The sequence below is a fragment of the Zerene cesonia genome, chromosome 10 (genome assembly GCF_012273895.1).
Source record: "Zerene cesonia ecotype Mississippi chromosome 10, Zerene_cesonia_1.1, whole genome shotgun sequence".
Taxonomy (NCBI): Eukaryota; Metazoa; Arthropoda; class Insecta; order Lepidoptera; family Pieridae; genus Zerene; species Zerene cesonia.
The window spans coordinates 395,272-415,005 of record NC_052111.1 but is presented as its reverse complement, the minus strand read 5'-3'; the positions used below and the strand labels follow the sequence as shown (position 1 = coordinate 415,005).

General features: G+C 33.0%; 1 protein-coding gene across 6 annotated transcripts in view; it reads right to left on the bottom strand.

The window, feature by feature from the left end:
• LOC119829816 (kinesin-like protein KIF13B) overlaps positions 1-19,734 on the bottom strand; it is a 100,541-nt gene that overhangs the window by 41,033 nt on the left and 39,774 nt on the right. For all 6 annotated transcript variants that reach the window (XM_038352544.1, XM_038352545.1, XM_038352547.1 and 3 more), the window contains exon 3: positions 10,442-10,605. In XM_038352544.1, the coding sequence (XP_038208472.1) occupies positions 10,442-10,605 (164 nt within the window). The remainder of the gene's footprint in view (positions 1-10,441; positions 10,606-19,734) is intronic.

Sequence of the window (19,734 nt, the reverse complement as noted above, 5' to 3'; positions counted from 1 at the left end):
ACAGCTTCTGCTGACTCGACATTCGAAACAACAGCTAACAAATACGGTGGAGTATCCGCAAATATACCAGACGCTACGTAAAATGAGAAGCTACGTTACATATGTGTGATCCTTAGTGAAACTATCAACAACAAATACAACTGTATTCGTCTACATGATTGACATAAACACCGTTATATTATTGTGTTTTGGCAAATATTACATGCAAATAGTGACAATCTTGGAATTCAGTTTGAAATTTAACATCAATTGTTGGGAATTACAGACTTTTAAACGGATACTAAACGCTATTTATTCAATATATTATTAACCGTGACCACGCTCGGTGTAAAGTGTTTGAAACGTCGGGTTAATGATATAATGAATAAATCGCATTTAAAATCCGTTTATTTTCTTTTTCATTCGTTCTTCGTTCGTTTCTTTTTCATCCGTTTAAAATCTTTAATTTCTAAATGTATAATACTCGCATAAAATCAAACACAGGAAAATACTAGTAATTATTGGTTTTATTATTTTCGTTGTATACCATATTTAAAGGCAGTGCTTGTTACATGTTCGTTTTATAACGTTCATTTCAAATTCTTTTTCTCTTTAAACAGTTTTGTTATATCGGAGATTAAAAAATACATACAATACAAATAGAAGTGCAGTGGAATCTTTTATTAAAACTTTACCCAAATATAATTTCCAAACTACAAATGACCCAGTTATTAAAAATTAAGACAAATATTATTCCAACCAGCTTCTATCACAAAAACATACAAACGCTTATTCCAAAAGCTACTAAGAAACATGTAATACATTCGATACAAAAATTATGCAAGTGTTTATTTATACGTATCAAATACGTATATTATCAGGTCTTTACGACCGCAGATACCGAGGATCCGACATAAAATGGTCGATCAATTGCCGTTTGTAAGTAAGCGATACGGTTATGAGCGCTGGGGATTAAATAATGATGATGTTTAATTTTTTTTTAGTTTTATAGCATTGAAATGCTTTATAAATAAGAAATTTTGAAAGAATAGAAAAAAATTGATCACGAGGCAGGATTCGAACCTGCGTATCTTGCCTAACCGTAGCTTGCTACGGTTCGAATCCTGCCTCGTGATCAAATTTTTTCTATTCTTTCAAAATTTCTTAATGATGATGTTGTTTTAAACAGACATCCGATTTACATTTACTTCATTTACAGGTAAAAAATAAAATAAAATTCCGTGCTTGCTATAATCGTAATAATTCCTCGTAGGGTTCGTTGTAATATTAACCTGAATAAAAAAAATAATATCTTTGTTAAATAGGTATACCAAAAAGCCAAATATTATATCATCATCTTACTATAAAAAAAATTATATTATCTGTTGAAACACATACTGTTAAAAAATATTATCTAATGATTTTTGTGAGGAAACCATTATATTGATGGAGACCTTTTAGCACACATGAAGCTTTAGAAAAAAATGGCGTTACTTACAACAATATTTTGATATAATTGATTTAATCATTGCCACGTTTTTTCTAACATTAAAGTTAATTTACGTAATAAGGCATACAAACCACCTTATAGTGATATTCAAATACGATAAGCATCTTATTAAAAAATCATAAAAAAATACTATTGACCGTAAATCCTTTGAATTATTTGCAAATTATTCAGTATGTTTATTGTAAAACGTTCTATATATTTTGTATGTCATACATAGCTAATGTAATATGAAACAATATAGTGTTCTTTCGGTACACACTTGGAAATGAATGGTTTAAATGTCATAGATTTAAGTGGTCTAAATTTGTTACCATCGGTAACAAATACCACCCTTACTAAAGCATGTAATAACAATTAATTAGTTGCGGATGGGTTGGCTCACAGATAGGACGCGAGGGTTGGAAAGACAACGGTCACAAATTAGTTTAATCCAAACAGAATTTTCGGGGGTATCTTTAATGTTTTATATATTTTTAAATTGAATAAAATTTATATAAACGTATACATTTCTCCGTTCTATGAAACAACACTACAAATAATTTTAAACTCAAATATAGTATGGAATTATAACCACAATAAAATGAGAAGTAACTGTCAGCCAATGTTCAAATAAAGGGTCCCAAGATCCTATATACCCCAGCTTTTAAATTTCAAGTGACTGGTGTAACTCCTTAGGTCCTTCAAGCAAAGTACCCTCACATTCCCCTGTTTAAAGTACAATAATCTCTAGCGTGAAACCCTCACTTTTGATGTGTGTAGTGAAGTAATAAAGTGGGTACACGTATTGATTAATTAATAAATTTACGGTTTACATATTTTACCTGTTCATGATTATGACATTGCATTTGAATCTATGTGAATTTCTCCTACATAGGTACAGTTGAATCGACAATGAGTATATTATTATTCAAGTATAATGTATAATTATAATACATTATATATATCATTTTGTTTTATTGCATCAATTAAAAAGAAACAAAATGAAAGATCGATCATGCGCTACGACGTGATACTCAGAATCAAAGATCGATTTCAGTTTGAAATTTTGCTTCACAGTGAAAAAGTGCATTATAACAAAACACCATAGCATACAACTTTCCAACGCAATTTACGAACTAACCATGGAAGATTCTAAGAAACGACAGAATCGTTTAACACACGCCAGGACAAATGTATGCTTAACTAGAACAGATTGACTAAACACATCGCGTTCCACAAACACGAGTTAAAACGATGAGTGAATTAGTGCGTTATCTTTACCAACTACACAGTGAATATAACAACATCCGACCGTTGTGTGTCCACACACTGTTGCGTCATACGCACGTAACATATCATTTCTATTAAAGTACCTGTACGATACACGTAAACTACCTGTATAACTATAGCGACTACAATTTATATTTATTCGCTCTAGTGACAAACGCACCGTAGTAAATTAGTTCCGCAACGAAGCGTCGCGTCGCTCCGTCAAATGTTTGTGAATATTCTTTAGTAACATAGTAGTTGCTTTATGTTTGCGTTAGCTTTGAGTTCTATGCAGCATTAAAGTGATTGAAACTAACATTTTGTATGAATACTAATGAAAGCTCTCTTTGATATTTTTACCTCCTCATAATATCTAACAATTTGCAAGTCTCATTAGGTGGGTAAACAGCCATTAAATCTCATTTATGCCAATTTTAATGCTGAATATTTTAAAGAAAATTTGATTTCAGTCTACCCTCGTTTCTTTTGCAACGAACAAGTGTACGTATTCAGATTAAAAACAATACACAAACAAATATAAGCGTCACCTTCACCTTGTTACTTCCAGGTTTATATAAGCCTATGCCGAGTCGATGGGGCGTGAAACAATGGGACCCGTTGGCTAACCAGCCCGAGGCAGCGGTTCAAGCGCTTTTGTTCATCGTGACCTAGAATGTTCCATTGAACGATCCCAGGTCAGTTCAGCGCTAATTGCTGTTAAATAAGCAGAGCGTGTCTATTTAGCGGGCAATTGAAGAAACGCTTTAATAGGATTTAAGCATTCTATCTATTTGGCTAAATAGCTGAAAAAGAAACACTGTGTGCAATTTTTGCCCAACTTTTTTTAATATTTACTTTGTTCCGTTTTAATTTACTAAATTTAAGTGATTCTTTATAACAGTTTAATACAAAGTACATACGTATTTTTTATAATCTACAAAACAATTACATCGATTTCGATATTCATGCATTTCTACCTATAATAAAAGAAAGTAATTCAGACTTCTTTCATTCTGGAAAAACAACAAGTCGCATTCGTTAAAGTCAATGTACCTAACTGTTGCAAAACTGAATATTATTGAATCCTGAATACATTTGTAGATTGCACAGACGAATACAGACGTACGATCGATGGGTAATGCGAGAGTTACACTTCACGTATTGAATACGTAGGTAGGTATGTTATTCACAAAATTCTATTCGAAATCTGCTTTTCATTGGCACGAATTCAGTAATACTTTACTACAATAATTTATATCACAATTTATACCGTCTCATTTCTATTTTTACAATCAAAGAAATAGCAGAACTATGAATATAACTTTTTGCGAATATTCTGACATATTTTCTAAAATTCAAAGCAACGTTCGTAATATCATTATCAAGGCAAATTACCAAATATAAGAGCATATTATCCAAAAAGGTACAATTCACACGTCCATTTTAAATGTGTTGAAAAGCCGATGATTCTTGAAACGTTACATTTACGGAGCCGGTGCCGTGTAGCATCCAATTCAAACACAATTAGCATCCAGTGGCGGATGCGCGCGGAAACTGAATTAGTGCAAATACATCCAGTGTTGACTGTAGCCTGGCGTGCAAATATTTCTCTTTATATAATTTTGCTTTGCGATCCTGACGTGATAAGTAGTTTAATTTGATTTTTTGCTTTCGTAAAAGAGAAATGTGAAACATCTATATACATTATATTTTAAGAAAAAAGAGAAAAAGTATAAAAGCGGACTGTACATAACAATACCTACTTGATTAGCTATGTTCTTTTTAAAACCGTATTAATGTTTGCTATTCGTTATATCCTACTACTTAAATGATTTTAAAATCAGACATCTGGGACATGACATTGGAAATGATAAACTAATGTAGCAGAATACAATATAATTGCATCGCCTTATGCCAATCATCGTGCACTTTTCATATCCACTTCCTTTCAAATATTCCAGAAGTACCTACAAAAAAGACAAGAGAGGCATTATAAAAGCTTAAAACGAACCTCTCCACTTAAAAGTGTTCACACTGTGACAATCTAGACCTCTTCATAGACGAGTGAATTAATCATGTAACAGATAGTGGCGCAGAGTAATTTTTCACTGTTAAACTTTTACTTGAACCATTAATCTGGTACACTATGAGGTATACGCAGTTTTGCATTATGTTTTATATTGGTTATAGTTAGGTTAGTCCCAGCATTGGAGCATCGTGAAGTCAGTTAATCAGATATATCATTGATTTTGTCTCGGTTGTTCAGTATATATAGTATATAACTATCTATATATAGCTTTTAATAACTTCTATATAACTTCAGTATATATATTCATTTTGAAAACGTATAACGTACATTTGTACGTTATTTTTTTAATTTTTTAATTGTATCTACAATTTATTATGATTTAACAAATATTCAAAATATCCCCTTCTTGACCTAAAACAATACGTTTTTGATAATATATTTTTGTTTAATGAGACAACAGACATCAATAGTACAGTCTAACTTATAAATATTCTTGACACAAAATCCTCCAACATAATTAGGGAGTCCATTATAATCCAATAGCTCACTGCGACGCTAATAATCTCGTTTCTCATTGCATTTTCTATAGAATATAGCCCTTCACTCAGTCATTACCTCGAAAGCGTTTGCCGTCAGCGCTTAAAACGCAAATAATTCGCATTTTTTATTTACTCAGCGCGAGACATCTTGTGCCACTACGAGACAAAGGAGTTCTTTTAGTTCATAGTTACTGCTCGACATCTGAGGCAAACGCGACTGAACGTCAAACGGAGTGTACCCGACTCAATATAATAGAATAACACTAAGAAACTGTGCGGAATTAATGAGGTTGCAAAAAAATATTTTTCAATCTTGTAGACTGTTTTGTCTCATTCAATTTTGTTCTCTATTTGAAACAGCTTAATTGTAACTTTATGTTTAATAGTTTGTGTCCTGTGTGTACATTACCAGTAATTTTTCCAGAAATGGATAGTCAGAGATCACTGTAATAAGGCCGCCGATTGTACTATATTCTTGGTATATGTATTTGTTTCTACGTATGTTTTTAATTTATTATGTACAATACAGAGTTAAATATGGTCAAATTATTAAAAAATAATTTTTTAGAAGCCCAATAGGATTCTAGTTTCCCATTCTATTCGTGCACATATACAATACCATTAATCTACTGTAGTCTAGACTCCTTCATTGCATAATATGCACTTTCCAAGTCCTCCAACTCTAAATTCCACCAGTGACACAAAATTCAAAGACAATCCGCCAAATTGATATTGAGCTGACGGTCTCAAGTCTCCAGTTTGCGCTAGGAACACGGGAATGCACTCGCACAAATACCTTTGATAAACGTCTGTTAAACTCTACTGTTTATAACGCTCCGAGTACACATTCGCCGATTTATATATGCAAAAACAAATTGTTCTGATCTTTTCCAGTATGAACACAGACCCATATCGAATGTCATGTGGGGGTCGTATAAGGGATAACGGCCGTTTATGGTCAAAGGAGATCGGCTATCGGAAGTAACATACATTTATTTTATCGGCAATTTATTTTGCATTTTATGACTGTGATCTATAGGATTTACATGATTATTGAATAATAAATGCCCCTTTTTATTATCATTAAACTGTAGTACCACATTGAATATGTCATTAATAGGAGAATAATTCATCTACAAGAACAAAAACGAACTATATAAGCCCGCGGCTTCGCTCACTTCATTTATAGCATAGACAATCGCTATCTCATACAAAATCCATCCATCTTCTATTTTTCACATTTTAATTAATAATATTAATATGCAACATGTTTTGTTACTTTAACAAATTTAGCCTGTGCTTTTACTAACGTTTCAATTATTAAGATATATAAGAAGATACCACCACATATAAACCCTGTGGTCCAGGTATGAACACACATTCTCCAGTCATACAGTCAGCTGGAGACTGAAGTTGTGTATTCGCATTTATATATTAACACATGTATTGAAGATTAGAAATCACAGATTAGTTATTTAAATAAAAGAGCCATCGAATATAATTACCAAACCTACTAAAAAATCTTTCAACGAATTTTGAAATGATCCCCATGGCAATATTTATTGATATTAAAGTGCCATAAATAAATATAACAATAAATTTATAAGATTGTATGTATTAATATTATAGGGAAGAAGCTACGAAGAGGACTAAATGTACCTAATAAAAAATGCCAAACATCCATATCAATGGAAATATATTTTTTTTAAATATTAAATATGTTTCCATAGACGAAACAGTATTCCTATGAGTTTTATTTTGTAATAAAAAAATAAATAAAAAGAGCTTGCACTAGCCTATTTACCAAGCTCTTAAATAATTAGAATAACTGCTTGCGCATCCATATTCATAAAGCTAAATAACACATTCAACCATTCACATAAAACGTCTCCTTCTTCCATTGAATACCCACTGTCAACTGTTAGAAATAAAAACGAACAACAGTATAATATTCACAAATAAAATGTTCAAACTAGAAATAACAGCGCTCGTAGTGTCGAATGAAAAGAAAAGTGATTTAACACGACGCCCGCCTCATTCATGCCGGCTCACTGTGATGGAATAATGGCCGACGTTGAAAACAAATCGCTATTAATTTTTCTCCACTCACACCTACAGAGCAAAAGCGAATTATTTTTTAATAAACTTGATAATTCTCAATCGAACGAAACGTGCTCTGGCATAACGTTAGTAGCGGGTTTAGTGAGTTAGCTTCTTCCACGAGACGCGATCGAATGAAAAACGAACAGCGGAAAAATCTTGTATATTTCGGCAGACATTGTTTGCATTCCCTCACTTAAGCGACCATTGAATTTATCAATGCGCATTAATAAATTTCGACGAAGCTATTTGCGGCTGGAAATATAACACCAATTCTCTGGCATGTGATAACGCTGTAACGGCTTTAATAAATCTTTTACAATTCTTGGAAATAAATTTTGTTCGAAGGCTTATTACATATATTATATATACACAGAAAATATCTATAGCATTTATAATGGAATACATAAAGGATAGGTAATATTGCCACGATATATTAAATCGTCCTTAACGCTCACTACTTGCGCTTTTATGCACATAAAAAAACAGTTAAAATTTACCCAAAGACACATGTCCAGGACAATACTATACACAAGACAATTAACCAATATTATTTCCACAAAACAAATCACTAACGAGTAATGTCTTTAACACAACCTATCCCACCAATATAGCATACACAACAGAACATCATCATTACGTCATTCATACCAAACGATCCCGAGCTCTTATCACCTTCGACGTTCATTCATAAAGATATACCACGGGACTATGCAAAGCGCCGGTGTTCCGACATTTCGCTACGAAGAAAACCAATTTGCGTCTAATGTATCAAGCGAAAGGCGGCGAAAGCGTAAACTCGGGTTGTTATTAAAATCTCTCAGGATTTGCACGAGAAATTATGGGCGGCGTATGCTATGGTTAGCGAAATTTGTGACCTGTTTAGCGACGCTAAAGCACGTTGAGTCTAGGCTATATGGAGCGTTGTTAAGTGAAAATCCTTTTACGAACATCAATCATTTACAATGCCTTTTTTAGGTAAATTTTCTACACACTATGCGTTCCAACAAAGAACTTGGATCTATTCAACACCATTTTTGACGTCACATTTCACACAAAGGCCATTGACGCTCCTGTTCATAGTTGAATCGCATTCTACATTAGTAATCCAAATACAAAATAAAGTAAATAATTATTTACTTTTTAAATTAAAAGTTAATGTTTTTGAAAAAATAAACATGTATATTCTCTGATAAATACGCGTTGCCGCCCGCCTCGTGATCAATTTTTTTTTTTCAAATTTTCTCAAATACGCGTTTTTTCAACAAACCCATCACAAATTATTGTCTATAGTATAATTTATACTCTATATAAGGTTTAATAGTTATACTGTATAATTATTCTATGCAGCGTAAGTCCCACTGCGGCAACGCCTCTTTAACGCATGTTAACAGTACAAGTTAAGAATATAAACGTCTGATGTGAATGGTTGGCCAAAGCCGATACACCGATATACAATACACTAGATATTACTGATTGTTATTCAATAGAACCATCAACAATCAAAAAATCAACGCGTGAGCTGTTATAAGACAACATTGATCAATAGCACTAGGTCTGAAGTTAGTAATTATCTTGCGAATACTCAATACAAAAATCCCGAAACCCAATTCGTGTAACTTTGACCAACGAGAAATAAAAACATACAATTTTATGTCAAAAGTTAACATAACTCAAATACTTAAAAACGAATTCAAATTAACGAAGTCATTTACGCTTAATTTCGTGTCAGATAAAGTACATTTTATCCACACTAAAACCGACAACGTATAAAAACCAACACTAAATAAATAGGGTTACCTATCTAGCCGTTATCTAAATCTGCGTCCACACAGCACGTGCTGCCGTATCGGGCGGGACGGATACATTAAGCGCCAGCCTGTCGTAATTATGCTGCTACACAACCTTTAAAATGTAATGTAAATATAGGATATATTTTAGTATAATGTCGTTATAATTGTTCTTTAAGAATACAATCAAGATTTTTCAGATTCTATAGGATGTAACAGGCTCTAGTTTATATTCATACATAAATGAAGTAAACATTGTCGTGCAGTATATAAATTCGTGTTTTTTTTTTTTATTGTAACTATTAGAACTCGATGGATACATCACATCCTTAGGCTCATATTTTGTATTATCTCGTGGGTGCTTCTTTCCACATACATAAATAATCAATGAAACAATAACTGTTCTCGAAATCAACATAAACTTTATAATTACGAAACCTCATATAAAAACTTAGTTCAGTATTTTCTAGCACATTGCTCCATTGTAAACTCTACAGTGCCTATACAAAACGCAATGCTCCACCGAATTATCAACACCAAGAGAAAAAAAAAAGCATTTTCCGTGGCAAGCTATAAACAAGATTAAAATTACAGAAGCGACATTGTCGGGCGTAAATCTCAACGAAACCGCCTCTTAGATATAAACAATGGCGTCTCAAATACAAAGTCTTGGATCGCAGCCTCGTACTGACTTATGAATTGATAATGAAAGCCAGCCATTCAGTTTCATGTTATCTATTCTTAGCACGGGCTTCTTAATAAATTATAAGCCTAAATTTTCCTTTGTTTCGGCGCTAAAGATGTTTTTCACTTTAAACTTAAAAAAGATAAAAGGAGAAGGAAAATAAAAAAGGACTATGTATAAAGCCTAGAAACAATGACTTTACAACCTGACCTACCTAAAAACAATTCATGTAATAATTTAAAGAACCAACCAAGCACAGAAGTGATCAAAACCTCTGCTCGCTAATGAAAGTTATCTACATAACCTAATCACCCGATTCATGCTCCAACACTCCGTCACCACGAAAAACGGTTACAAATAATGGCAACAAAATTGTCAATGGTCTAGAAAACCACAGAACCGTAATCTGACGCTGGACGCAACATTGAACAATTGTCACACTTTTAATGCGTTTCCAAACGGGGAATTATATAATCGCTCTTACGTAATAGCGAATACAGTATATACCTACGCAAGGAAAACTACAATGGAAATGTCGATCGCTTATAAAGTTAAACGTACCTGTCTGGCCGTACGCGAAGATACAGGCATTGTACCCTTCGAAGGCATTGTCCAGGATATCCCGGCCAAGGCACTCGAACACCGTCTTTTGTGACGCGTAATTGCTTAGCGACGGGTCGAGCGAGTAGAAACAGTGGTCGAACGCGAACGTCTTTGGTTGCTTTCTGGAATTGAACATAAAGATAAAGAGTTATTTCAAAGTAATTTATAATTGTGAAATTGAGCGATTGAGATTCTTTTTCCTCTCGGAAGTTTATCATCAACATTTATTTGTTCCTTTTAAATAAACAGGATAACATTTTATTACGAATTACCAAATTTATATGGCCCAACAAAAGTCGGATATTTTGTAATATCCACTTTAATTTTGCTGTTTTTTTTTTTCAAATACTTGAAGCGCTGAGTAGTCTTGTATAATTAAAGCATGCTAATGGTCGTAAGTTTTAATTAGTCTGTCTACCACGTTCCACAAACAAAGCAACGACGCCCATAAAAAAACAAAAAACGTAGTTCTAAAGATGGCTGTTGCAATTTTAAAAGCTTGCTATGAGAGAGAATGCCGTAAATTTGTATGTTATGAAAATAAGAGAAACAAAATACAAAAATAGGTAGATATTATACAATTCATCCTACTTATGATTGTTATTATATATACTTACTAGCTGCACCCGGCAAACGCTGTTCTGCCTTACTCTTATCGTTTAGTGGTATGAAAAATAGATGTTAGCCGATTCTCAGACCTACCCAATATGCTTACCAAATTTCAGAGGAATCGGTCAAGCCGTTTCGGAGGAGTATAGAGACTAACATTGTGACACGAGAATTTTATATATAAGACTAGCTGCACCCGGCAAACGCTGTTCTGCCGTACTCTTATCATTTAGGGGTATGAAAAATAGATGTTGGCCGATTCTCATAGATAGCGGATAAGCACAAAAAATTTCATCAAAATCGGTCAAGTCGTTTCGGAGGAGTATGGCAACGAAAACTGTGACACGAGAATTTTATATATTAGACTAGCTGCGACCCGCGGTTTCACCCGCGTAAGTCCGTATCCCGTAGGAATATCGGGATAAAAAATAGATGTTGGCCGATTCTCAGACCTACCCAAGATGCTTACCAAATTTCAGAGGAATCGGTCAAGCCGTTTCGGAGGAGTATGGCAACGAAAACTGTGACACGAGAATTTTATATATTAGAAGAAAGATATATTGTTCCACTAGCTTTCCACCCGCGTTTCTTTTAATTTAATAATGTATTTAACAAAAATCTCATTAATATATTATTAATAATAATGTGGTTTACCGAAATATTATGCATGACTTTATGAACTATTTAGCTATTCAAACATTCACGCATTGCAATTCATATTAATTAGGTAATTTCAGTTTGGTCTGATTTCAAGCCCGAAGTATTTATATCATTCTTATATTATTAAAATTTTATAAGTGGTTAGTAGCTGTAAATTGGTGATAGTTGCTATACCGTAGTAGATCATCATCATCACCCCTTATATGTTCCCACTGCTGGGACACAGGTCTCCTAAAAGTTCAGGTCATAATCCACCACGCTGGGTAAGTGCGGGTTGGTAGATGTCACATGTCGTCGAACTTTTAATTCTGGGACATGCCGGTTTCCTTACGATTTTTTCCTTCACCGTTTTAAGCAGTTGTGGATACCTAATCCATATAACGTTAGCTCCTATAATTAATCATAAAGAATAAAATACACCGGTACGAGAGAAAGTTAACAAGGGACCGATCAATCTTCACTCTTAAAGCATTATTCCCCTTCACCAAACATTTACAAAGGATTCGCTACAACTTATCTAATATCTTACATTATCGAAAGCCGTAAAAGACAAATCAAAATACCAGCAAAGGTTATTAAATTTGTGATATATTCAATATAAGTCTCGGAATACTTAACAACGTAAAGTATGTAAAGTTAACATAATCCCTCTGTCTCGCGCGTTGGTCTATCTGATTACCCGGCTCACTGCGTTCAGACAGATTATATTCAAGGTAGATATTATAGTGTTGCTTACTCCCAACTTGTTGCATTTTTTACCTTGTAACCATTTTCAGCGATAATAGAAAAGACAAATAACTCTCACTGTCCAAACCGCTTCAAGGTTTAAAATATTCGAGGAAACTTTCAATGATGTAGCTGGAATTCTCGATGCCCAAGGCGAAATGGAATACAGGGAAAAATACAAAATTCACGTGCGATTAATTACTGATTGACGGTTGATTTACAAGCCAATATTGAACAATTCCACTCGACTAGAGCTGAAATAAAATTCTGCTATCAGGTAAACCAATTATATTCAACTTTATTTCATTAACCGACTTTCCTACAGATGAAGGAGTTTAATTCGACTGCTTCTTTTTTTGTATGATAGTCCATAGGTTTACAATTGGTGGATGTCATTATTTTTGTGAATGATAGGATATTGTTGTTTTAGGTCTCATTACATCTCCCTCCATGAACGGCGGTCAGCTATTTCGTAGTAAAAGTTTTATTTGGTTATAACTTTATTTTGTAAATAGTTCCCGTGTCTTTTAACAGAATAATACTATTAATATATCTTAACATAAATGATACTACAAGAAACTGAGACGTTACATAACAAAATTCAATCCGAAATAGCGTCAAGTTATGCAAATGATATTAGCTTCGTATATTTCTTATTACATCGAATAGAAGAATTTTTTTCTTTTGTACGAAAAACTATACACATTTGTTATGCCAAAATCTTCTTATTTCCAATCCAATACAAAAAAATTATACAATTTGGAAACAAAATAAGATATATTTATCTCACTAAACGTTGAAACGGATACAGCGCCGTCAATTAATTCAAATTAAGAGCAACTGTATTTGTGCTTCATTGAATTATACAGACAAATAAACTCAGAAACTTATCAAAGTTGTTCCCCAGCCGATTTCTAAGCCTAGGGTTATTAATTTCAGTACATCACATACATTTCAGTAAATCTCATTCTTCCATTCTGTTTAGCGTTAAAATACTTTTGTGAGACTCAAAAAGCAACAGGTGCAGTATAGTGATTGATTCCACTGAGCAAAACCACGTTGCACTCAAAGCTTATTCAACTGTCAATAAGAGCTGGAGAAGATCGTGCGGAAAGATTCGATGAAACCGCTAGAAATATTCACTGCATCAATCAAGGCTTTACGTAAGAAGCTATGTTAAGCTCATAGAATAAAGTTGTTTTATTTTTATTTCTAGAACTCATTCATTGTACATGGTTTGGTGCAAAATAAAGACTTATTTTGATTAGTTTTAAACAGGCGTCTAAGGGTCACGTTTGAGGGTCGTTAAATTTGTAGCTTAGTGATTTTCTTACAATAAGGGATGAATATTATTTCTCCTTATTCGTTATATTACAAAGATATCTCTTTAGCTCACCCTTTATCAAATAACTTTAATGGTCATGTTACAGGTTCATGTGAACTTGTGAAAATCCAAAGAATCTTCTACTAAAAATAACCATCACAAATATGCGGGCAAAAAACACCGAAACTCAATAGACACTACGACAAAATACACCTCATCTTTTTTGCCGACATGCCCCAATAAAGAACCGAAACATAAATAGAACATAGAACATTCGCCGATAATAATAGCATTGAGCAAATCAGATTAATGTTATGTTTGGAAACACGACGGAGGTCAATGCCTTATTTGCGGCATATACCAGTATTTGTCTAAATTCCATTTATTTCTTGGGAGTCACGTTTCTATTCAATATTTTAGGGAATGTTCGTTGTGATTTATCATTAGAATACAAGAAAACAATTTTATTTTTTAGGTGCTCTGTTTTTTCATGAGATAGAACACAATCATTAAACATAACAACAACAACAGATTGTATTTGAATCAATTGCTTAATTTTATTGAAATAACATTATCGTTAATTATAAATATATTAAAAGCTCAAATCTAACATTGAAGTTATAGAGCTAAGAAATATATTACAGGCAAAATATTTTTCTTGAAACGGCATTAAATGATAATGCATAATAATTTGCTAGCAAGAGAAAACTTAGATGACAAAAACAAATAGAAATAAATAGCCCAATTACCTACTGAAGGGTGAAATCATTCAGTTTAAATCGAGCAATTAATGTCTGAAACGTCTTCTCCAATTGCATTTCCCAATTCTGCTTCGTCTACACTTTCTTTGATAAATTGCGCCGCGTCTATCTTGAAAGGTTTGCTTGATTTTATAAGGCTTTTCTTCATCAAGTTTGGCTTAAATACAATATCTTGAAAGTTTTATACCTACATAAATGGTTAGTTTCATTTATTATTTATTACAAACATATTTTTTATTCATGCAATTTTTTACAAACATTTAAAGGTTTTTTTTTCCAACTAAACACCGATGTCGACGCCGATTCTACCGAGAATTTGCAAGATAAAACATAATTTAAATTCATTGGCTGTTAAAAACTGTCCTCAATTTGGGAATTGCAGAATCCCTCGCATTTATATTTTAATATTAAGAATCAAGTTGAAATTTAGGAATTATAAATATCATGCTATATTTATAAATATGTATAATTTTTTGGAGGAGTACTCATTAATTATTATGTACTAGTGTAACTGAACAGTACACACCTTTTTTTCTTAACGATTAAACTAATATTTACTATTGTTTTATCCATAAACATAGAATTACGCTATTTTCATATAAATTCACTCTTTTAATCAATCCGCCTGTTGTGCTTCTATAGAGTTTATTTATAGAATTTATTTTTGTATGACTTGGTGCACAATAAAGTATTTTTGATTTGATTTGATTTATATTCATTTTAGGGTATGTCTACAACATTTTTTTTTATTTATTTATTGAAAAGTTTCACTTCGATTTTGCAGCTACATTTATACGCTTTATATGTACGAGTACATATGATAGATTTTTCAGTAAACAACATAGTAAACAATTCCTCCACTACATACGTATTTAAATAGGCGGCGTGCCAAAACTTTTATTGTTCTCTCTTATTCTCTTGCTATTCGCAATACATCGTTTCGACATTTATTTTCTTATTTAAAAAGCAATAAATACGTACGCATGACAGTTTTAAGGCGAGACGATCACAATATTGCATATAAAGTGGCCTTACTTAGATCCAAGTATGCAATTATATTTATTAAGAGATCTTCGAATTAACGGGTAGGTACTATTTGAATATATTAATGTAGCTACTATAAAATTAACAAATATATTTTTTAGTTTGTTACTGCTAACTCCGTAAATTTTCAACGGATTGCAGTGATTCTTTTTGTGCGTCTGATAGAAATGGTTGAATTTTTTAATGGATTTGGTCCCATTTTAGAATTTGGAATGGTATCTCCCAACAGGGTCGTCGGTGACCTGTTTTGGCAAATAGAATTATTTAAAAATTAACGTGGCTTTATATTTTATGAAGAATATATTTCACTTTAAGATACATTCATAAATTTCTGCTACTTAGACATTTTGTATTACGAACATGAGTTAAACGAAGACTATCTATTTAATCATGTAACGTTTGCATACATTTCTCCATGTTTCGCGAGGCTCTATTAAAACAAAAAATTCTCATAAACCTAACTACAACATACTAGCAACTTCTGTTTAACAATTCAACATATTACCTACGCAAAATGTATTCGTGTACCTACAAAAATAAACTATTCTCAACAGCAACATCGCAAACAAAAGTAACCAACCAACATACCTACTCTCAATATTTGCGTGACACAAACAATAGATTTGGTCTCGTAATCATCCTGAGACACGAATACTGTATGTACGCTAGTAATACATTTGTAGTTCAAACCAGTCTATTCAGTATGTGTTTAAGATCTTTATCGAATTATAATATAAATGGGACCACATGAGAAGCACCAACATTAAAATATTAAAAAAAAAGAATCATAAAAATCGCTTTACCCAGTAGACAACTATTGAGACAATAGTAAACTAATAGGACATCAAACACAAAAAATCCATTCGAATTGATAGAGTCCTCCTTTTTTGAAGTCGCCTGTAAAATGCGTAATTATTCACAGCCCGCCGGGTCAACTATAATCGCATTAAAGTGTAAGTGTACACCTGCCTCAACAAACACCAAACAATACTGCGTAGAACGTATCGAAACGTCAACCCTTTATATCCGTGGCATTATCCCGGTAAATGTAGTTAAGGAGAGGTCGTGTGGCCACGCCTTAGTGTCCGATCTAATCCCCCAAAGTGCTACCTGGGGGCTGCGTGCTGAAACGACCGATTCCATTACATTTATCTAACTCGCATACTATAATAATAATTAGGTAATCATATGTAGTAAAACATGATTTCATTTTACATACGATACCTACTTGTGATTTTACTTTACCTAACTCTAGACTCTGAATGAATGAGAATGAATGAGTGAATAATTGTTAATTTTTGTCAATCCACTTATAATAGATAACGTCAAACCGTCTGCATATTTAATCTTCACTTTCACTGTTTGAAGCGCACAAATCTTCTTGGAAAGAAATCAATTTCTCATAACAGCTCTTTGCCAGTAAGGAGGCAGTAGGTAAAGGAACAAAAATATATACGACCCTATAGATACATTCACATGCAATATATTAAAAAAAAAATTGTTATTTGGGCTGAACATTAGTTAAATGCACATATATTCGTTCTAATGAATACATCGACCGCGCATTTTCTTAACTCATTTCAAAATTTTAATATCTTTCTTTTTGTATCATACTGTTGAAAATACCACAGTACAAACAAACGTCCGAATACTGGTTGCGATCTTGGGTAAATATTGCCTAAGTTACGCTAAGGAAAAGCAGCAAGTTAGCAGCACAAAGCGTCTGATTGCCCGCGACTCGACAAAGGTTTAAATAGCGCGTTGCGACGCGGCGACAGCACGCCGGAAGGCTTTGCAGTGTACAGAAAAGTTGGACTGCAGCCAGCATATAATATAAAGCATTGCTTATTCGTGTTATGAAATTGCAAAGCGATGACACAAACAACCATTTAATGATACCCCATCGTTCTTGAGTCGAATTGACTTATGGTTTGTACCATTAGCTTTCTAGAACAACTGTGTCCCTAATAAACATATATTTCTATACATTAAAACCAGCTTTGATATCAATATGTAAGCTCTCGAGAATGAAACCGAAAATTCAAAAATGTAAAAACAAAAAAGCCTATAGGTACTTAAATTAAATTTTACTTCAAATATAACGGAATATTGAAAGAGTAAATATAACGTGATTCAAATAACGTTTTCTATTGTGTTACATACGCTTTTATTTAGCCCCGAACGAAATGGATGAATGAACGAAGATTTATAGCAAGGCTTTAAAATGAAAGAGTCGACTACACGGCAAGCGTTAAAGTTAATATGACACGTAAAAGGAAAGCCTTAGGAGGGACACATCACCAGTGAGGTAATTGCCCCGTTATAGTACTGAAATAACTACTTGAAGTAGATAAACGTTCCACAATATACGTAGCTTAAATATGACATATTAAGGACAAAATTTGAAGTATATGTGAAAGAGGATGAGATTTTATCCTCGAAACTTTTTGTGATAAATTCACGAGGTTACGCGCATAATTCGGCAAACGTGAATATATGGATACGAAGATGAAACAGTAAATTCATATTATCCAAAGATAACGAGAAAGTTATGGCCGCTGCGTATCTCGAAGGAGGTAGGTAATTTCCCAGGGATATCTCCTTCATCTCCGTCAAAGTAAATAGAAGGTGAAGTGAATCTTATTTATGTACTCACTACCGTTGTTTATTATCATAACGAAGATAACCATTCATTGAACCACAGTAAAGCATATATAAACAACACAATGATTTCGTATTAAACACATGTCAGATTTACATTTAAATAAGTATGCTAATGATTACAAATATTTATACTAACAATATAAACACAGTTACACTCGCGAAGTCAGCGAAACATTTTCATTTGTCATCGGATGAAAATGGTTTTAAATATAAATATGTACATAAAAGCGGTCTGGTTACTTATCTCATTAAATGTTTTTCATATGAAATTTTCACTTTAAATTATAAATAGCAATTTATACAAAAGTAATAAATGGAATAACAATCATCGTATATGAGGAATCGACTGAAATTAAAATACAAAAAAAGTCACAGACGTAAATTTCAATCGACATATTTGAGGTCCTCCTATGTTTTTGGAAACGTCGGTTGACATATATAATTAATAGTGAAGTCCCGTGTCGCGTAGTGGGTTAGGGGGCAGATGATATACCTACATCTGCTTCACTGCTCGATTTCCTTTGCGTTCCTGCCAGAACGCCTTTCTTTTTTGTAGTTTTATTGAACCCAGGATCTACGTCCGGTTCTATGGTCACGCGGTAACCACTGTACCGAAGGAGGCGGTCAAATATAATTAATAGATATATAAGAACTATACTTTTAATACACTTCCCTTATTCCTATTAAGAGGTGGTCAACATTATATCAATAAAGCATGTGGTTAATTTAAATGAAAGGGTAAGTCTGAAAACTAATTTTATGAAAGTAGGATATGGTAGGTACCTAGGTTATGGTTTCTTCAATTTCAGTTACGCTAAATACACCATAATAGGCAAATTCAATTGAACTTTTTTTTTTTAATTTGAACGCTGTAATAATTATTTTCAAACCTCTAACAACCAACTAAATATAAGAAAATGTAGAAAGAAATTCTGTTTCAATATAAATTCAATAATGCATCCACAGTTTTTCCCAATCAATCCGTTTACAGGCTCTGAACAAATAGACTGTGCTGACCTAAAATAAGCACGGCATTTCAGTAATAACAAATGAGACATCTGTGTCTTAGAAGTCACATGTCCAATATAACCCAACTGCGATCCGCATCATTGGGCTGCTATGTCTTCCAGATGAACGCAGATTCTTTAATCAAGTCGCCCGTCGTATAAATACTGACATTTAATACTTTTCTGTTGTCAATAAATAAGAAGCTCGTAGCTCTTAAAACTTATTATATATTTATATATATATATTACTTTGGATTAGTTCCACCGTAGGTAGGTACACCTATGTTGGGGATAGACAAAATTGCATCAAGTAAGGGTGCAGACGTTACTATAGAGCCTTAATTGTAGCAAAATAACCGTTTGTTAAATTCCATACAAAAGCACATTAAAAAACATTTATTTTTAACCAGGAATTATTAAAATAAATAGCAATTTTACCATACCTACCTAAGTCAA